General features: G+C 49.2%; 1 protein-coding gene across 1 annotated transcript; it reads left to right on the forward strand.

Annotated features, from left to right (window-relative positions):
- Positions 1-624: 624 nt before the first annotated feature.
- On the forward strand, positions 625-20,156 carry SDC4 (syndecan 4). The gene is made up of 5 exons (XM_054845311.1): positions 625-784; positions 14,715-14,856; positions 15,811-15,863; positions 16,115-16,298; positions 17,559-20,156. The coding sequence occupies exons 1-5, from the start codon at positions 704-706 to the stop codon at positions 17,708-17,710; spliced, it is 612 nt and encodes a 203-aa protein (XP_054701286.1). The 5' UTR covers positions 625-703; the 3' UTR covers positions 17,711-20,156.
- The last annotated feature ends 1,160 nt before the right edge of the window (positions 20,157-21,316 follow it).

Genomic DNA, 21,316 nt, shown 5'->3' on the forward strand with positions numbered 1-21,316 from the left:
AACAGATGGAGTGGTTTTGTTTTCCATTTCCAACAAGAACCGTGATGTAACACCTCGCCTGATAACCAAAGTGATGACACTGCAAGTTGCAGAGTCGTTCTCGGTTTTCTGTAAATGTGAGACTATCACTTGTGGAATGCTGTGAAAACAGATGCTGTGTGCCTGCTTCCCCCTTTCCCTTCTTCCCCCTTTCCCTTCTTCCCCCTTTCCCTTCTTCCCCCTTTCCCTTCTTCCCCCCCTTTCCCTTTTTCCCTTTCCATTCCCCCCCTTACCCCCTCTATTCCCCCCTCCTTTCCCCCCTTCCCTCCCCCAAGTCACTGCCTATCGTCCCGTCGGCTGCGGGGGGGGGCACAAGCCGTGCAGAGCAGAGTCCGCACCCGCACGGTCAGAGCCGGCCCCGGGCCCTCCCGGGGTTCACAGCAGGGCTGAAGTGCTTCGGCAAACAACCTGACGGCGTCCCCGGGTCCGATGCCGGTGCGGGGCAGCTCGCAGCCCCCTCGGCATCCCGCCGCGGTGCCGGCGATGCGGGACGGGGCCCGCGGGCATTCCGGCGGGGCGGGCGGCAGCGGCGCTCCGCCCCCGCGGGGGCTACGCCGTCCCTATAAGGGCCGCGGCGGCGGTGGGGGGGCGGTCAGAGATCGCTGCGCCATCCGGCGTATCGTTCAGCTGAGCTCCGCGTCGGCCAGCACAGCCCAGCACAGCCATGCCGCTGCCCCGCGTCTGGCCGGTGTTCCGCGCCGCCCTGCTGCTCGGCCTCCTCCTGCAAGCCGCCGCCGCCGAGTCGGTGAGTCCCGCCGGGCCACAGGAGAGGGTCTTGCCCCGCCTGCGCGCCCCAGTAGGGAAGGGTGCTCCCGGTGCCGGGGGGTGGGTGACCCGGCTGCTCCCCGCCGGGCCGTGGGTCTCGGCACGGCTCTCGGCAGCGGGTACGCTTGCGGCGGGTCTCGCTCGCCCGTAGCCTGAGAGCTAATGCCACCGTGCCCGCCCGGGGACCTGCCCCCAGCCATTTGTCCTTCTCCGAGGAAGCGGGGGCAAAATGGGTTAATAGCAATAGGGCAGTTCCCATTCCTTTCTCCGGTTCTTCTGCCTCCTTCCCGGCTTGCGTGCTGTGCCGCTTCCTCCGTGTGATGCCAAAACAGCGTTGTCCTGGCCCAGTGTGCTCCATGTAGACCTCTTGCCCTGTCACGAACTGTCCCGGTGGTTGTGCCACCCCTCACGTATCCCTTTCTCTCCCCTGCACACTGGTGAGCCTTGCCTTGCCCTTCTGTATTCAGGGCTGGTGGAATCAGAGCAGTACAGGGTACACGATACAAATGAACTGCTCTCCATTACAGCTTTGATCTTCAACTGCTGGTCATGGACTGAAGTCCTTTAATCCCTCTTTTATTGTGAATGTGCGATAGGTTAGATATGCGCAATGCGTTACAGCGCCTGGGTATGCTTTCCAGTCTTACTGGAGTTTGGTTGTGCCGGTACCTGGTGTCTTTCGATGTGTATCAAACCTTCCTCACTTCCACGTGAGAGTGAAAAACGATGTGTTACCATAGAAGGTTTAAGAGACTCTTAAATATATAATGAGATGAAACAGTTTGGATGCTTCAAGCCGGGCACGTGTGGGATCTTCGTGGTAAAGCACAGATTTTGGGATTCTGCCCTCCCTGCTGCTCGTTTGTTTTGTGTGTGTGTCCATCTTGCTGATAGTGTGGTTGGGGCAGATTCCTCTGTTAGTCTGAAAGAGTTGCTGAGATTAAGGTAACAGTGGGAGATCGGGGGTCTCAACAGTAGGTTTAATCATCCACATCGGTTCCTTCTAGACTGAAGGCTGGGTGGGCAGATCAGAACTGATAAGGCTCTGGTGCTTGGTTGCTCTCTAGTAAGGAAATGGAGTTAGAGGGTTGCAGAGTAGGAAATTCCCACAGAGAGCATCTGTAGCAATTATCAGCTGCTCTCTGCTAAAACCAACCAGCCCAAATCCACTTTAATCTGGTGTCTTTATCCCTGCTATTAAGCACGTGAATTGCTTGTTTGAGAACTGGCCCAAACTAGTAGGGCAAACCTTTGAGGCAGACAGCATCTGGAAGTTGGATTGACCATGTTTGGTATGAAATGCAACTTGATGTCCCTGGGAAATTGAGTGGTCTGCAAGCATTAGATTTCTGCAAAGACAACCAATTTTGCACAAACGTATTCTATAAATCCTTATATAGAGCTTGTATGGAATGTTTGTATCTTTTAAGCTACCTAAGATGGAGTGTATGCTTGAGAAGTAACACTGGCCTACTATAAAACCTTGTCCAAACAAATTGTTTGGGTTATGGGCTGCTGGGGAGGAGACGAGGATGACACACTGTTTGGGAGAGTTCTGCTGGCACTCCTCCCATGTTTGGTGTTTTTTTTTTTTTTTTTAATAGCACTGCCAAAACGTGCAGAGCTGCACAGCATGTGGCTCTTAGTTCTTCTGTGCGGGAAGGGTGAAGACAGGTAGCTGTTTCTTAACAAGACAGGGATTGTATTTCTTGTGCTTATGTAAGAGCATGGCTTTTGAGAGTGATCTGGTGCTTGAATATTTCCCCAAGCCTGTACAAACAAAAATGCTTTGGCTCCTTTTCCTTGCATGGCTTTCTGGTGTAGATGGGATTTCTCTGTGTGAAGCAATCTTGGATGTGTAAGAGGGTGGGGAATATTACCGAAGTGCTGAAGTGTGACGTTGGTACTTAGGCTGTGAGTGGGTTGTGTTACAACAGCACAGCAGCTTTGTGTGAGAACATTGCCTTGTCCCTGTGGGGTAGGGGGAGGCTGGACCCTATGCTTGACATCTCCAGGTGGTCCCCAGCCCTCTGGTTGAATGCAAAGGACTTGAGGTCTGCCTTGCTTGGGCTTAGAATCGTTGGGCTCTCCCTGCGCTTTTAGCATCTAAAAGTGCCCCTGGGGGCACAGGAGGAAGCAAAGGGTATCTGTCTGCTGCACACTTGGGCTGCTCCTACGTTGGAGCTGCAAGAGGGTTCCCAGTACCCTGAGCTCAGTAGGGTGGGAGTGGTGCTAATGGGCCTCAAGCTTGTTGCAGCTGTCCTACTTTCCTGCCTTGAAGTAAGCAGAAAAAGTCTCTGTGCAGCACCACATCGTGTGTGTGTGCGCATCCCCAGCGGTGTGTAGACAAACAGAAATCCACCCCAGAAGCTGCTGGCAGAGGATTGCTCAGGGAGAGGGGGGAGGCTTCGTGCTGTTTATGGGCTCTGTTTGCCGGTTTAAAGCAATCATGCTTGGAGGCCTCCTGATTGGCAAAGCTGGTGTCTTGTTGATGATAGCTGTGTTTGGAAAGTAGTGCAGCATTATTAATGTTAAAACCGGTTTGGCTTGTCCTGCTGCCATTGATCCCCGAGGCCTGTTCTTTCTGCTCTTCACCCAGTTTCTCATCTGTCCCTCCCAATCAAATCAAGACATTGCTATCTGCACGTTTTACTTTATTTTACCTTCTGACTTGGCAAACTCATGGGGCAGCTGAACATGTAGAGCAAATCCTGGCTTTGCTTAAGCCTCCCTAAAACAGAGCAGCAAAATGATGATGTCTTGAGGTGACATCCCTTAGTCCTGAAGGACCATGACTTCGGGTAACTGAACCTAGAGCTGGCTGTGGGGATGAAATGCCTATAACATGTAGAAAGAAATAGCCTCTCTAGCACCTTGCACCTTGTTGAACTGCATGCGCAACTCATGGGGTGGGAGTTGAGGGGTGCATAGTCTCTCTGCAGCCCAGCACCTTGCCCATACTAGATGTGGAAATACCCAGGCGGGTGTGAGCAGTCACCCCTGCGGTGCTTGGGGCACACTCAGGGAAACAGCGCTGCTGCCCAGTTCTCATCTGTCTTAAGTGCCTGCCAGCTTCCATGCCAGAGAGCACCTTCTTGTAGTTCAGATTTCCAAACAGCTTACACAAGAGGCAAATTGGGGCTGAACTTGGTACTTTTCAGACTTGTGGTACCAGAGACTCATTCACTCTAGAACATTAGTTAACATGATTGCTCTCTTTCCTGCCCCTCCTGTTGTCTCCCAAGGCCTTGGCACTTTGAGGTCCTGCAAAGATCTGTATCCAGTCCAACAACAGTGAAAATGTTTTTTTTCCTATGTGCCTTCCCCTCTCCCCTCCCCTCAAGCCTCTATTAATGGCTTTACTATTGCCTTGAGCCGTCTGAATGGTTGGGGTGGGGAGGCCATTTGCTGCTCTCAAATGCCTCAAGTGGAGCCTAATGTGACCTTGCCGTGGTTTTCCTGTGGCGGCTTACTGCCTTCTTGGTACGCTTGTGTCCCACTTCTATCGCAAGCTGCTAACTTGACTTTCAGAGTGACGGTGGAGAGGAGGTAACCTGGCTGGCTGCTTGGCGTGCAGACTTCAGCACTCCTGCAGCTACTTTTCCCTTTCCTCCAACTCCTGGTGCTGGTGCGTGCTCCGTTGAAAACATGCTGGCTGCTTAAATCCACTTGGCTGGTTGTAAGTTAACATCAGGTTGTGCTGCATTTTGTGTGTGTTAAGCTGTTCTCCCTGAAATGGGTGGATTGATGGGCTTTGTCTTTAAAACCAGATTTTATTTTTTTTTAAAATTTGGTGATAGTGACTGTACCAGCATGAAGCATGGTACTGTGTTTCTGCAGTCTGCAAAGTAAATGACTTAAGTTGACTTGTAAGATTACTTCATTAAGTTATCATGGCTCACTGATCCTGCAGAACTCCCCAGCTATAGCTTTGGTGAGACAAAACGGAGCGTCCATCCTTCAGAATACTTCCTTGCTCTTGAGTTAACATTTATCCTCTTCAGCCTGCTCTTAGATCCTTGCAGCTGCATTCTCACCGTCCTTTTGGTACGGCCTGTTCCTTTATGCCCTGTGACAACAGCAGGGTTGTGCTGCTTTTGCTGCCTCAAACTAGAAGCTAATGTAGTTGAAACACTACAAAACCGGCGGGGACAAACCCTGCGCACGCCTGACCTCCAGGCTGCTGTTACGGAGCATGTGTGGCTGTTTGTTTGAGACTCAGTGGAATGCAAACACTTTAGATTAAGGATTCAAATGATTTGCACTAGAATGAGACTCTTGAGATGAGATTTGGCTTGGTGGCTCTGAATAGGCAGGGTAGCCCAGTTAAACTCTTTAACTTGTAATAAGCTACTGCTCTGAGGGGCTATAAAAGATCCTACGTTAATGACCTGTTAGGGCTGGGCTTCTAGATTAGTTCAGACTCTTTTTTTTTTTCTTGGTCTTTAAGCATGTGCCTGAATGGTTGTCCAGTAAATGCTGCTGCCTCTGACCAGCTCTGCTGTGTATCACCGGCAGCCCTGACTCTCAGCAGTCACGCTCCGACTCAGGGTTTCTGGCACTTGCCTGGCCTCACAGCTCCCGGAGACTCTTCTGTCGCCCTCTGAGTAACGGCCCTGGCCCCTTACCCAAAGCAATGACTCAGACTTCTGAGACGCGGCAGCACAGGGGTGGATTTCTTCTAATGGGGGAAGAAAAGGGGTGACAAGCAAAACTAGTGCTGCTTGGCAGACAGTCTGTGCCACTCTCGATACCAAGAGCCCTACCTGCTGCCTCTCGTCTAACAGGCAGTGGGTTGTGGCTACTGTGGGCAAAAAGCTATCAGGCTCTGACGTACGATTGCTGCTGGTAGCTGAGTTGGTGTTGGCAAAGGCAGATCAGAAGATGGCCTTGTCTTGAGCAGCCACTAACTTGCTCTGGCAGCTCTGTGGTAGCTGTGTTTTCAGAGGGAAACGAGTTGCATGGGGGAGAGAGGAAGGCAGCAGTATTAATCCGAAATGACTGAAAGCGTTCAAAGCAAGCTGAAGGAGTGGAAAGTCTCAAAAGAGGGGGTTAAATACTTAATCCTGAATCTGGAGAAAATGTCAGCGTAGGAGGGGAAAACACGCAAGATGTAGCTGCGTCCCTCTCAATTTCTGAAGGCTTGGCTGACTTCAAAAATTCATTTCTTGTAAAAGTCTTATTTTTGCGGGAAGTAGGCACTCTTGTCAGTTTATCCTTAAATCCTTTGAGGCTGAGAATCTGCTTATAAAATGCCAAGTGGCTCTTGTTAGACAAATTATTGGGATAACTTAAAAATCAAAGCAGTTCATTAAACTCTGAGAGAGACATTCCTTGGGGTGAAAAGGAGACTGGGAGACCCATGGCACTGTTAACCCAAGCAGCTAGTGTCAAGTAAAAACAAGGTTTCTGTTTGCTTAAACAAATTGTATTCTGCCAGGGAAAGCAAAGTCTGCCATGGGAAGGATTTCTCTCTTCTGATGTTGCTCTGCCTTAGCTGCTGAAGAGGAAAAGGTGTCTCCACCACAGTGCAACTAAAACTGTGCTGCTGTCTGCTGTAAAACTTGAAATCAAAGTGCTGTGGCCTTGCCCTGTTTACCTTGCTTCGAGGCTAACCCTGCCTCCTGCCCTTTAGCTGCCATTATAGTCAAACTATAGCAATAAAAAGAAGTGTTAACGTGCATTAATGACACTGAAAGTGCCTGCCTTGGATGTGCACAGAAGTCTCCGTGGGTAAGGCAAGGTGACTAAGGGGAGCGTGGCTTCAAGGAGGATGCCTGGCGTGATGGGGTACTCCCACGCTGGCCTAGAGAGGAGTGGGACCCATAGGTGGAGGGACGGATCCTGGCCAGCATGGTGCTGGGAGGGTGGCAGGAGCTTCTTTTGTGGGCTAATGTCTCCCTTTAAAAGCAGAGAAGCTTCTAGCGGTCTCTCCCCCAAATGGAAACATAGTCCTTACTGATGTCAGGAGCTTTTGCTTGGAAGACTCTGTTCCCCAGTGAGATAAATATTTATTGCAAATCCACAATGTGCAGTGGAGCAGACTCTGGAGCCAGGATCTTGCAGGAGACTGTTTATGTGCGGGCTGTTCTTGGCGCTAATTCTAAATTTCCTGAGGCTGAGTATGAGGAGCTAGTCCTGTACGTTGGTTACTAAACAACTTGCTAGTCCAGCCAAGTGCAGGCTTTGCAAAGTCAGGGAAGGAGCGACCAAAACAAGAGCTGGGTCCCTCTGCTCCTGGCTGTGACAGCGAGGGTGCAGAGATGTGGTCAGGGAGTGCTGGAAAACTGCTGCCAGTTGCTCACCCCCGGTTCAGAGAGAGGAGGAAGCCTGGCTGGGAGTGCAGAGCTTTCAGAGAGAGGAAAATGCTCCTGGGAGTGACAGGTTTCCCAAAGTACAGTTGCGTTATTCCCCAGTAGCACACACTGTGTCTGCTGCTTTGTGGGCCCAAGCCAAGGCAACCTCTGCGCAAGCTGGGAATGTCTCCATTAGAAAACAAACAAAAAAACCCCCAAACCTCTCACACATCAGAACCCCAGCCTCTGCTGCTGTAGCTAAGGAGGAAAATCCCTGCTGTTGAAATGTTTGTTTGTATAAATGCTTACATGGGTATAGCCTGATAATGGAGTGGCATGGATACTCCGTCTCGAGTGCTTTCGTGCTGATAACTTCCTCTGCTACAATTTTTTGCTGGTAGCTTTGCCAACAAAACAAAACTCTAAATAGCATAACTGTGCTGGCAGAGCTCAACTGCCTGGGCTAAGACTAAATCTTTGGGCTACTACTTCTGATTAGATTAAACTGGATTGTGGGAGGGGAAGCATTTGCAGGGTGCAGCATTGGGAATCTTGACTGTACAAACAAGCTGAGATTAGCTGCATGGTGAGCCAGCTCGGAAAGGCACCCTTTGAAGTTGGGTGTCTGCCTGGCTTAATCTTGCTAACATTCTGGCATGAGGGAGCATAAAGAACCCAAAAATGCACATGGTGTGTTTCTTGCTAAGTGGAAATTCTGCTTGTGTGTGTGTCTGAGGAAATACTGGGGTGTAGCTGTATTCTAGGAAAGGGCAGTGAGGGCAGGGCTCTCCCTGATGTGACGGGGAAATATGAAAAATGAAATATCCCAAACCTGAAGTATCAGCATGAGAAATCATCCTTGATGGAAAAGCTGCCTTGCTGGGGCCTTTATATCTTTTTTTTTTTTTTTTTTTTTCCTGCAGACAGGGATGCAATAGGAGCCCCCTAGTTTACAGTAGGGCAACTTGGAGCGAGTTGTGAGCTGGAAAACTGAATCCCTTTCTTAACCTTGAATAGATTTCTCCAACTTCAGAGCTGAGCCCTGGGTAATGAAGTGCAGGAAATACCTATGATCAGCTTTGTAACTACCATAAAAAAAAATAAATCTCATTATGAGCAAGGTGTGTTTTGCTGCCAGCGACCACGAGAACCTTTCAGGGCACAAAATGAGTCTGCTGCAGTTGTTTTCCTCCTGAGTCCCGTGAGAGTTCCTGCTTTCCCCTCCTGCAGTTTTCCTCTGAACCTTATCTATATTTGCTTCAGGGCAAGTGATTGACACACAGCCATCTGCAACTGCTTGCTGAGCTTTATCTGTCTAGCTGGAAGGGGGATGCAGTCATCTCCTTCCCTCCATAGCTCTCTGGAGTTGGGCACCGAGTATTTAGAGCAGCTATTTTGCCACCATTGCAGTAAACAGATCCCAGCATGTGCCTCAAATCTTTATGGCTTTGCTCTTGGTTGATAATCAGGCAAGAGCAGTTAAACAAGAATTCATTCCTTTATAATCTCTCTGTCCTCCTTCTGCTTGCTTCTATGGCATGGCCTGAAAGGCACTTGGGTACGGTGTGGTCTGAAGAGAGCAGGCTGTGTGTAAGTAAACACATGCGAGTTAAAAGGTAACTGAGGTTTGACTTTGTCAGTGCAGGGAAGCCTATTTTGAGCAAGCAAAGCCCGGGAGGATTCATCCCTGCTGCAGGGGAGGCACCAGCAACAGCGGGTCGCTCTCCAGAGCCCGGGATTACTGTGTAATTGTCACGGGGATTATACCTCTGCTGCCGCATGAGCCCCCAGGAGAGCTGCTTGCGGCGACACAGCTTAAAGAATCATACGGGGAGCGGGGGCAAGCGGGGACTGACCCAGGCTGAGGCTGTGTTAGTGCTGGACGCGCATTACTGCGCTTGCCCCATGTAGCACGTGGACTGCCGAGTCTGAGCACACAGGACCGGTTATGTAGCTTCGGGGAGACAGATACCTGGTTGGACAGGGACTGGGGATGCTGCTCTTAAGTCACCTTGACTGAGTGATGCTTTTACCAGCTGAACAGTTTGTCAGCCTGCATGTTGCTCTTCCTCTGTCTTATTAAGCAAGACTCTGCTCCTTCCCTGTATTACTGAGCACAATTTAAAAAAAAAAAAAAAATTCTTTTTCCCTCTTTGGTAAGAGGCACAAATGCAAGGGGTGGCGTGCAATAACTGATCCTGGGGTACTGAACACACAGTGCTATATGTCCCCTGCTGCCAGCCAGGAGCTGCCTGCAAGCCCTGGTCTGTGCTTCTGTCTCTGATTTCCCCCTTAGTCCTCAGAGGTGCTAAAGATTTACGTTTTCAGCTCACTGTGACAAGAGTGCACCTGTACAGCAGCTGTCGGAGAGGAGACGGGCAAGGCTGGCCTTGCACAAAGCCACTCTGCCTGTGGTCCTGCTGTAGGACTGCTTGAAAAGTGTTGAGCAAGGGTACAGTAGTATTTAACCGTGTCTGGAAGCCTCAGGGTGAGCCTGTCATGCAACTAAACATGGATGGGTGCTGTTTAACTTCTGTCTGGGCTGTGTGTGCTGGGAATTACATGAGATAGACTGACCAGGAACAAGGAGAGGTAAAATGGTACCCGCTGAGCATGGGCACAAGGAGCTAGCACAAGTGGCTTTTTTACTGTGGCTGATGTGTTGAAGGAGTTAAGTGCTACCTAGATTGAAATACTGATATTTGCTTTGCTCTCAGGACAAAAGTGACTTTTGTTTTTTTGGTTCGTGGTGGTTTTTTTTTTTCCCCCCCCTACACAGAGCTGGAGCATGGAGGGAGTAAGTGGTGGTTTGGGGGTAAATACAGACCCTTCCCTTACTTGTCTGGCAGGAGCTGTCTGCTGGAAGCTCATGTCACTTCGAATAACTTTAGTGCTTATTAAGACAGGAAGTTAGAGCTGTCTTTGCCTGGTTTCCAGCACTGTATGGCTCCTCCGCTTTCCTGCTTTTGGGGAGCTGGTGTGCCTCAAAGGGGGTGAGCTCAGCTCCTAACCCCTGCTCCTTTGCACGCTTTCCTTGAGCTTTAAAACCTTCCTGGTTTGTGTGCTCCTGAGAGAGCTCGGTGGAGTGAACTGTACATAAATTCCCTGTCTTGGGCTTGGTGGCTCACAGAGCTTTGCATCCTTGCACTGAAAAGGCCCCATTGGATTTGGTGCTCTTTGGCTCATGATGCACGAGGGCCAGCGTGGTGGCTTTGCAAGAATGATCTCTTAGTAACCGGGCTCTGAGGCTGGGCTGTGTGGGCAGCTGCTTGTGTTGTCCAGGAGCTCTTTCTTGTTAAGTTGATCTGGATCTGCATTGTGGTGGTATGAGGTGACATCTGCCCCTGACAGTACAGGTCTGGGAAAGACATTTTGTGTAATCCTGCTTGCAAGGTGATCTGTAGAACTGTCCCCTAGTACAGAGCCCCTGACAGAAGCCCCAGGAGCCACTTGCATTTATCTGTCCCGGCAGGCTGCAATGAGTTAACAGGTCTGCACCTCTGCCCCCTCTTCTGCCACCTCCCAGGCTGGCCCAGCTCCATGTGATTTGTCTAGGTAAGGTTGACTTTCACCTTGCTCCTGTTTACTCCTAGACTTATGTACACAGTGCTGGGGAGGGAGATGCAAGAGTGAGCGCTGGGTCTCCACGCTGAAGTTATAAACTTGATAAAGAGCTCCCTGCGCTTTGGATGCCTGAGTCTCTGCAGGTCTGACTCCCTTTGCAGCTTGCTGGCTGTGACCCTTCAGAGAAGCTTTTAATGAACTCTGATGTGTTTGATCAGAGATAAGGGCCAGCTGTAAAAGCCAGTTCCATGTCTGGAAAACTTTGTCTCTACCCCAAACCGTCATTTGGGCTCTTTGGAAAGGGTTTGCAAAGGCTGTGGTGAAGACATGTGGGCTGGGGCAGGCAAGCTGCTGGGGTTTGTTACTTCCCAGAACTAGCCAGCGGCTAGTCACATCGGACAGAAACTTTGCTTGCTGCCTCAATAAATAGATGTTTTTGCTTTGAGAAGAAGCTGTAGAATGCTGGGGCTGTAAGTGAAGGCCTCAGGAGCACAAAATGGAGTGGGGTGGGCTAGGGATGGAGCACGGCAAAGCTGCAAGCCCCTGCCTGGGGCGCCAGGGGTGTAACTCCTGTGCCTGAACTAAGCAAACAGTGTATGGCTTCATCCAGTAGTGCAGCCAGTCTAGGGTTCAAACATGAGACCTCTGTGCCCAGCTTTTCCAGGAATGACGTTCATAGTTCACGTGCCTGACATGCTGGTTGTCTGGCAGGGAATAAACTCTTTTTTTTTGCCGCTGGCAGGCAGGAAAAGCTTCTGCTCCCCAGCACATTGGTTAATCTCCCTTGGTGCTTATTGGGGATAAAGCTACTTAACATGAGGAAGAAATCCTGGAACTAGACTGCTGCAGAAAAGGTTGATTTCTGTACAGACCTGTCCCAGAGAGAAGCTTATTAATAGCAGGGCTAGACTTCAGCTGCTGGGACAAGGTGGGGCTGTGCAGCCGCCCAGTCCGACTCTCCCAGCAAGTCCCTGGCCCAACTCCAGTGCTGGGATAACAGGTGGTGGAAAGCAGACTCCGAGCAGCGCCGGTGCCCTTCTCCAGCTGGCAATTGCAGAAGGTGTTAAGCTGAATGTGGCCAGAGAATACTTGGCAAGGGCTGACTGTCATCCTGTGGCAGTCTCCTGGCTTTCAGCTGGCAGGCTGCAGCCAAGAGGAAAGAGGAAGCAAGGGCAGCTTCCCTGGAGCCTCTTCACCTGGTAGCAGAGGCATAGGGAAGACTGAATCCCCTTGGAAAGGGATGCACTTTTTAAGCAGTTCTCTAGGGACCTCTATATGGAAGGCCTAAAGCCCTTGCCTTTAAGTCTGAAAGTGCCTGTGTGCCCTGTCACAGGTGTGTATGCGAGGAATGTGCCTGCTCCAGACCTACCCTGCGAGCACGGCACTCCAGTGTTAACTCTTCCCGGGCTGCCCATGCCCCAGCTCCCAGGAGGAGCCTGCTCCCTAGGAGAGCATGTCTTGAAACCTGGAGGGTAAGTACAGAGATGCTCCGCAGCCATCACACTTCCCTGAATTTGTAAAACTAGGCTCACTGCCCACAAGAAAAGTTTCCTGTACCGTTCGAGCAGCTCTCATGGCTTCCAGGAGCTTCCCTGTCCTTGCTCAAGAGGATGATGAAGAGTGAGTTCAGGGAACGCTCCCATATAATCTTATTTATGCTTGTGAGTCAGTAATTTCCTTGTTATGTCCTCTAGCTTGTAAACACTGTCTGTCCTGATTTAAATAGGGTTTTCTGATAGCCAAACCTGGTGCATTCCACAGTATGTACTAATCACCGTGGCTGTCTGCCACAGCTTTGGTCACAGCTGGGCTGATCTGATAAGGTCAGCCTGCTGTCCAGCCACTCGGTGGCCTAAACGTGGGTTTTCTTGAGCCGCCCTCATTAGGACATTAGCTGGCCGTGATTCATAACGAAGTATGGCATGAGCTGGCACAGGGGTGTGGCTCAGCGGAGCTCTCTTGCCAACATTGATCTGCCTTGGTGCGGCAGCTGGGTTATACGGATCTGCAGCAAACTTGCTTCCCAGCCCAGGTGCCCTAGCTTGGGCAGATGGGAATTGGGCTCTTCCTGCCCCTTGATGAACTGGCCAGAAGCTCTCATGGGAACAGTTACTGTGTGCTGGCAGCAGTTTCTGTTGCAGGTCTGGCTTTGGCTAGGTTTCATATATCTTGAAATGAATTTGCTTTGGAGTGAGTGATCCATAATGGTAGGAATGCCTGGTTCTAGGCTGGGAAGGGATTTCTTCACAGCTGGCCTTCTTCCACAGCCTTCTTCCCATCACCTAGTGCCAGGCTCGGGCAGAGTGGAGACAGGGGGTCTAGGAGGAGAGCTGGCCTCAGCACTTCATGCCCTCTGGGCTGTTAATTTGGTTATCTTCCAGCAGAGTTGCTGGGGAAACCAAAGATGCCTCAATAAGCTAATGAAAAGCACATCTAGTAGCCGCTGCTCCTTATGGAAAATGAGAAACATCTTGTCCAGACCACAAGGCCTTGTTTGTGGCAAAACCAGTATGCTAATGGGCAGGGAAGTCTGGGCTGGAAGCGGGGCTGGGGCTATGGGCAGGAAGCTGACACATGGCTTGTGGCCGATTGTTGGCCTTTGCTTGCCAGATCAGTAGCGGATGTGATTCATCAGTCAGTGCCACCGCTGGGCTGTAGGATGGGCCACACGTGGCCAGGTGAGCAGAAGGCTGATGCCAGCCACAGGAGCTGCAAAAGCCCTTATCTCATACTCAGGGTCTTGCTGCTGCCCTGATGAAACAGCAAGCACGAGAGCTTGGGTGGTGCCACCCAGCTCTATCTGTCCCTGCCAATCTCTGATCTTCACCCCCTGTACTCTCTGGCTTGTGGTAAACCCATACATTAAGAAGAGCCCTCAGATTTACAGGACTGGAGTGCATTAAAAATGCACTTACACCTTCAAGACTTGAGCCCAAGTTCTAGGAGACACCCAAGGAACATGTTCTCAGTCTTTCTTTGGGGACAGCATAAAAAAAAAAATGTTGACAGCTTAGCCCCCAGCTGTGGGACCCATCCATCTGCATTGCTGTTTTCGCTGTAGGGAAAGGGGTCAAGTCCCCCACCACAGCGATGACTTCACAGCTGTGGAAGCATCTGGAGATGCTGGAATCTGCGGGCTGGTGTTGAGCAACCCAGGAGCTCATACCTGCGGTACCCTCACCGAGGCTGGCCCCAGGGTCATGGGGCGAGGAGAAATAGCTCTGGGGAAATTGCATAACTGTGGTGAGGGCAGGAGGTTTGGGCTTGTGGCTCCTTGAAGGTCCAAGTGCAAGCAAGCTCTGGTGTGTGAATTGCCATTGTGGCCAAACAGCTGGGTCTCTGGGAGGCTCTCCTGCTACTTCACTAATGTGTGTCTGTAACCGCAGTCGTTGTGCCATAAGATCACGGACTTCATTTTATCATTTTACAGACTTGGTTGTTTACGTGCGTCTTAAGAACTGAGGCAGGGCAAGCTCTTCCTTCAGGCAAGTCATTACTGATAGCAAGTGCTCTTGAACTCACATTATATTGCAGAGCAATTCAGCTGAACTGACAGACCAGTTTTTAACCCTTGGCTGATAAAATAGGTTTGTTTTCAATACAAGAAGCAATGCGTTTCCTTGGCACAAGGCTTCAGTGCTGTGAAAAAAACTGACCTATAGGTGCCAGGCCTTTTCTCTGGGAATAGCAAGTCCTTCCAAATCCTCCCTGACTGCAGACTGAAGGTACTGCTTTTCCAAATGCTTTTGGTACAAACTCCTAATCAAGATCCTGCTTTATTTTTCATCCTGTGGGTTCAAGTGAACCTCCTGAATCTGTAGCACTCAGGAAATTCCCGTCCCAGGCTGGTTCTCACTTCTGAGAAATTCTAGGGGAATTCAGCTATTTCCCGGCTGATGAAGATAATGCTTTTAGTGAAGAGGAAGTTCAGCATTTAATGTTCTTCTGATAGAAGTGATGTTCTCAGCCCAGGCTCTGAACTCCTGACCTTTTGCAAGATGCTTCTGAGGAGTTGCCTGATATTTAACACTTCTCCACCCCCGTTTACAGGTGAGAGAAACAGAGACCATGGACGCCCGATGGCTTGACTACCCTGCCTCCGGAGACTTGCCAGATGATGAAGACGTTGGCGGATTCAGGCCTCACTTAACTTCTGATGAGTTAGATATAGATGAGACATCTGGGTCTGGAGGTAAGTGGGGAAGGGGAAAATGGATCTCCCTCAGTTGATACTTTATGCCAGCACCAGCCCATGAGTGGTGGGCTAAATGCACAGCCAGAGCTCCAGAGGGAACTACAGTGTCAGGTGGAGATGAGAAAGCAGTGTGAATCGTAGTCACTCACAGATGAGAACAGTGAAAGTGGTTGTACCATGATGTTGAATCACTGAGGGAGGACAGATGGAGTCCAGCCAAGCTGGTCTTACTGCAAGTGAAAAGGCATTGCACTGGCTGGATCTCTTTCCTGTTGAACACCAAAGAATTTCTGAGAAACTTAAAAACAAAAAAAATTTAAAAATTTTAATCTATTGTCAAGGCAGTGTTAACAGGCTTAAAGTTAGTATCTCAGCTGAGGCCAAACAAGGTAAAGGACTAACTGGTGTTCAAGTGAACTCTCTGTGACATGCAAAGCTCCCTGCCCAAACCAGTTTCTGTAGCTCCTTGTCCCCTTTATGTGAACACTTGTTCTCTAAAAGGGAAAGAACAAGTGCTGAAATCTGTGCATGACATGTTTGGGCAGATCTGGTAACTAAAGGGTTGGCAAACTATCCTTGAGGGATGGGTGGTGAGAGCATTGCCCTCCGTTGGCATTCCCTTAGCAGGCTATAGCAGACAGGCTTCGCAGGACAGCTCCTGGTAATCTGCAGCAGGGGCCAATGGATCCAGCCGAAGAGCCCTCCCATGCGAGAGGTGTTCTTCTTAACATTACATCTCATGGTCTTGTGCAATCGAAGCCATTAACTGGCGAAAGTACTAGTAGATAAGAGGGAATTATAGTCGGCAGAGAACAAGAGTCCTAGTTTGTCTGCAGTTGTCGGCATTGCAGGAAGTGTCTGAGTTCTGGAAAAATGGCATGTAATGAGAGGAAAACAGCCCCCTCCCCTTTCTTTTTCTTTCTAACTTTCCCCTCTCCCCCTCCCCCGCAGACTACTCAGACTCTGAAGATGCCATATATCTGACTACCACGGATACTCCTGTGGTAAGTATTGCCTCTGCACGCTTTAAGCAATGCTGGTCTGTAGCTGTAGCTACTCTGGTCTGTCTGTGAAGCTTTCTGAATACCCTTCCCCCTGCAAGACGTGGCATTGAGATGATTCTACCCGCATGAGCGGGAACAGCATACTCGTAATGCACTAAGCAAACTTTCTTTTCCCTGCACACCCTCCTACGTTCAACTGTAGGAAGGCTGGGTGCTGCTTACTGATGGGTGTGGTTGTCTATATTCTGTAGATATCTGACAACTATATCCCTGGAGATACTGAGAGAAAGATAGAAGGTGAGAAGAAAAACACAATGGTGGACAATGAAATCATTCCAGACAAAGCTGTACCTGTTGAAGAGAACCTGTCCAACAAGATCTCCATGGCAAGCACAGCCAACAGCAGCATCTTTGAAAGAACAGAAGTCCTTACAGGTAATACTCCACCTTGTCCTGATAAATCATTAATATTGTAAATCAAAATGGCTTCTGTTGTCCCCTGTTTCTCTGGGGAGCAGCTCCCTGCTGACAAGGGGAGTGAGATGCGTTACCTCTATGACTACCTGTAGCAGGGTCACTTCTGTCTTCTAGTCCCTTAGCAGAAGAGCTGCTTGCCTTGCTGGGGTAAACAGCTTGTTTTTGAGCCTGCCAGCTGACTGTTGGCTTAAGTGCCACACAAGTCATGTAGCAGCTGCTCTGCACGCAGATACTACCTCAAAAAGCAGCGTATCTAGCCATAAATCAATGACATCAGACTTTCATATCAAATATGGGTGTTTTCCTTCTAACCTCTGCCCAAGTCCTGCTTTTTCTGAGCCTTACCAGGAACCAAACAACCCTTCTAAGGGATTTGAACACCTAGTCAGCTGTAATAAATCTAAATAATTCTGTCTAGAGCAAAACCAAGTGACTGGCTTCCCCTCAGCACATAGGACAGATCTATCTCAAGGCATCAAGCGCGTGGCCTGATGGTCCAAGTACAAACCTCGGCACATTTTGCCGATCTGCAGCCATCCTCCCAGTTGGAGGAGCAACTGGAAGAGTGGATTGCAAAGCCACCTAACAAAGCAGCTGATTTAGCACAATCAGTAGGTGTCACAGCAAAGGATAAACTTCACTGAAGTCTTGTGGCCACCTTTGGTGTGAGGAGAGAGAAAATCTTGGTGGTTTTCTGGGTGTTTGTGGTTTTTGGTTGATGGGGTGTTTTTTGGAGGGAAGTGGTGGTGGTAGCAGGATGTTGTTCTTCAACTGAAGTACAGAGTCCCCAGAGTGTGCTCACACAGGTAGTTAGTAAAGCATTCAAATCACCATCAGCTCCTGAAAAGTGCTACACCTCTGTTTGTGGTTTGTGGTGGGGCTTTTTTGGGTGGGTGGTTTTTTGGTTTGTGTCCGTGCAGGGAGGATGTCTTTTTATCAAAACTTTTCTTGCACTAAAGTGGAATATTAACACAATCTGGTTAATGTGGAACATGTGATTATTCTGTGGTTAGATGAAGAACAATTTCTGGCCTTTTCCAATAACATCTGCTGGTGCTGGAAATGCTGGCACATATGGTGTCCACAGGCACGTGGACAACGCAGACTCTGGAGGCAGTTCTGGGGGCTGGTACTCTTGAAGCAGATTTGATGTAGCTGATGGTTTGGAGTTGTCCAGAAGTTCAGACTTATTCCATGCTCTTTCCCCCCCCACCCCAGCTCTCATTGCAGGAGGGGCGGTGGGCCTCCTGTTTGCCGTCTTCCTGATCCTCCTCTTAATCTATCGCATGAAGAAAAAGGACGAAGGCAGTTACGACCTCGGGAAGAAACCGATCTACAAGAAGGCCCCTACAAATGAGTTCTATGCTTAAAGCTCAGCAGCACCTTATGCCCATCAAGGGACAAACAGACTGTATGGAAACACTGTGCTCTCAGATGAGATGTGCTGAACGAATGCTTTTTTTGGATTGAATTTCAAAGTGACTTCAAGAAAAAACAAACTTCCTACGTGACCCTTCCCATCCCACTCAGCTAACAAGGGCCCAATGAAATACAAAGAGTCTGAAAAAAACCCACAAAAACCCCAAAACAAACCACCTCGGTGTATTTTTTCTTTTTCCTAAAGCTAGTGTAAAATGAATAAAGATGCCAAATTCTCTGCTTGGTTTTATAGAGGGTATATAAGCACAAAACAGACTGTATGGAAGCAAACACCGTGTGTTTGCATCCGGTGTGCCGTGCTCAGATTGGCTGCTTCTGTAGAAGATGGCTTTATTTTTTATAAACCTTGCTAATAGACGTCTTCCAGCAGGCTGTTGATGTGAAGCATTTTTGTGGAGAACTATTTATGAATCTCTTACACTACAGATAATGTTGCCTTATCAGGGAGTAAAAGGCCCATAGGGGCTCAAAATCCCTGAATGCCGTAAAGGGCCTATGGGAACAGCTTCCCCAGGAGACTTCTGTCTCTTCCTGTCGGCCCCAGGCAAGGGTCGTTAATCCATGAAATCAGGACAGCCCAAACGTTTGGTTTGGCTATGACGACACCCTTTCCTTGCCTTCAGTCTCTTACCTGTTTTTAAGGATTGCTTGTAGGATTTTTTTATAACAAAATTTTAAAGAAAATAGCCTAATGTTTATATAAAGTTTGTAGAAATTGTTTTGAAATAATAAAAAAAATCTACTTTTTTAATTTCCTCAGATTTATTTTTTTCAATCCCTTTGTGTTTCCTTTGGCCGGGCATTTCTCTAGAGATGTTGTTTTATATGATTCATATTCTGAACTGAAGCAGAGTTAGCTACAGTGTGTTACAGGTTTCTTCTATAGCAGCTACTGTAGAGGGTAAAGATATTTATGTTTTTCCCATAACTTTTTTAGGATTTGGGGGTTGTTTTATTTTTTTTTTTTTAAATAGAATTATTTATAGTTTCTGAAATGGCTGCTCTTCTCATTTGGTAACTTTTATCCTTTTTATGTAAAACACTAATGCAATGAGTCTCTGTGAAAACTATTTAAGCTTTATTCTATGAATTTTAATTATAAATTCAAGGCAATAACTTCTAGGATTAATCTGTATGCAAAATTGGATTCATTATATGATTAAAGTAGGGAAAAGACGAGTATTTCTAGGCTGTAATATAATCAGTCTTATAGAGCTATGTATTATATATTTTGCTGAGAAATATACGGTTAAGAGTGAAAGGGCTGGAGTTAATTCTTCAGCAGCCTTACTGTAAGATCTCCGTCATTACTGTGTCTTGTCAATGGGCTCGTGCTGGGGAAGGCAGCTGGGAGCAGCCTGAGCCCCGGGGCCACGTCGCCGTGTCCCGGCCGCGCCTGGAAGCGGGCTGCAGTCCTTCATGTGCCGGGTTTGATCCCTGAGTTGGAACAGGGATCCCCAGCTGGAGTTGCTCTTGGAAGCAAGCGCTGGAAGCTCGCATTACAGAGAAAATAACTTCTTGTTTGGGGGGCTGGCTGCCTGCAGAGTCCCCTGCGGTACTGTGCCGGGTTCTTGCCTCTTGGAGAAGGCTGGCTGCGGTCTGACTGGTGCCTTGGCGGCATCTCCTAGCTGGGGGCACTGAGCTTTTGTAGACACCTGGCTCTGAACCTTCTTTGGTGGGTCTTTCTTAATATATCATGTACATAGCTCCTACCTCTACTGAGAATTAGACCAATTTGCCCAGTGCTCCTAGAACGAAGGGTAACATGCGTGTCCGATGCCTCTGTTTCAGGAAGGCGTTACGGAACTTTGTGCAAGTCGTGTCCTGCAGCCCTGTGAATCTGGTGTGGTTTAAGACGAAATCTGAGTGTGGGTCCCCAAACTGAGCAACCGAGTAGGCAGCACAAAACCGGACGGTTGCAAAGGCTGTTTAGAAATCTCACTGACTCCTGAAGCCTCCTTACCGAGGCTTTGTTGTAGGCTTGAGGCCCAATTCGTAGAGGCGATAGAACAAAGAAATTCAGCTTCAGCTGATGAGCTGCTTCTCAGAGCTAGGCAGGCGAACTGTGTATTGAGACATCGGTGCGAGAGGACTTTTCCCAAGGCTGCTCTTCCAGGTTGACTCACTCACTTGGTCCCAGTACAAGTGTGTTCGGGAAAACACTGGGCTCTGGGAGGCTCTAAAAACTGCACAGAGTTCACTGTAGGCTGGGAAGGAGAGGGAGGATTTTACTGCCTATGGACAGCACTACCAGGAAGGCAGGAGCAGTGTGTGCTTCTTGGGATATTTAGAATCTCTTGTGTAATTGCTCTTGGGGATTTTCCACTGTTACTGATTTATTCCCCACCCCCCCAAATAAACTGGTACTTGCTAAAATGGGCTTTTTGGACTGTTTCTGATCTGAAATTACTTTTGGGAGCTGGATAACAGGGAGCTCGTGTTTGTGTAACTTCTTGGTTTACCAAAGTGGGAGGCATGCTGGGATCTGGCTTGGCAGTGGCCTGCAGCTCAGAGGGGCTTTGTCAGCTGCTCCTGAGCTGTCCTCCGTGTCTGACCAACAAGTGACTCTTGTAGGACTGGCATCCCTGGGGGCTGATACTACTGAAGCTCCTCCAGGCAAGCAAAGCTAATGCACTATGGCAGGAGGAGGTGAGTCCGTCATTCCTCTGGTGATCAAATTGTGATGACGCTTGGGGAGGGCTGTCCCCTGCAGCCAGGAGGGACAGAGGGAGGTGGAGATGGGCTTGTGCATGTGCCCTGATGATGGCAGCATGTTCCTGTGCTCTCAAACACAGGGGAGCAGCATGCCCAGAGTGTTGTTGCTTGACCAAGTTTCAAGCCAACCCTGTGGAACTGATGTAGGCCTTCAAGTGGGGGTAGAGCTGTTTCAGCTTCCTTGGGATCAGCTGCTCTGGGAGCAAGTCCACAGGTGACTTCATGCTGTTTTGGACTAAAGCAGCTCTGCTCTTAAGACCTGGAGGAAGCTGCTGCTTCTCCAAGCACCTCTGCTCTGACAGCTTGGTGCTGTCAAGGGATGGGACCCATCTCTTGTCTCCCTAGGCAGGTGGGAGAGAGAGGGCTGTGCGGAGAGCAGGGCTGCTCACTGGGAAAAGTGCCGAGTCTCCTAAGAAGTGCTGTATTTAAATGGATTAGCGTCCTCGAGAAAATCTAATTCCCTTCTCTCTGGTGGGAACTCCTACTCTGGGTGGTTAGGATTAGCAGGGATAGAGGAAACAAATTAGGACTAGTAAATACACAGGCTCGCCCGGGGGTGAGGGAGTAGCAAACACTTGCACTGTTCCTTATTGCCTGGTCCGCCACTGGTGTGCTCTCGAAGATCCTCTGGGAATCTGCTTTTGGTACCAAGAAGCAGCCACGTGCTGATCTTTGCTCCATGGGAGCTGCTGTTTGTCAGTAAATTGGTGACGTCCACCTGTGATCTTCATGTTCTTGTGTCTTGTGTGGCTGTGACAGGTTCTTGGACTTGCTTCGTGGAACAACGTATGTCTGCTCCCCCCCCCCCCCCCCTTTTTTTC

This window comes from Grus americana, chromosome 17, assembly GCF_028858705.1.
Source record: "Grus americana isolate bGruAme1 chromosome 17, bGruAme1.mat, whole genome shotgun sequence".
NCBI lineage: Eukaryota > Metazoa > Chordata > Aves > Gruiformes > Gruidae > Grus > Grus americana.

What these genes read in the sequence shown, in the direction of transcription:
- SDC4 (XM_054845311.1), top strand. Translation starts at nt 704, where the DNA reads ATGCCGCTGCCCCGCGTCTGGCCGGTGTTCCGCGCCGCCCTGCTGCTC. An exon ending in TGAGACATCTGGGTCTGGAG is followed by an intron (nt 14,857 to 15,810) that starts GTAAGTGGGGAA and finishes CCTCCCCCGCAG; the next exon opens with ACTACTCAGACTCTGAAGAT. An exon ending in AAGAACAGAAGTCCTTACAG is followed by an intron (nt 16,299 to 17,558) that starts GTAATACTCCAC and finishes CCCCCACCCCAG; the next exon opens with CTCTCATTGCAGGAGGGGCG.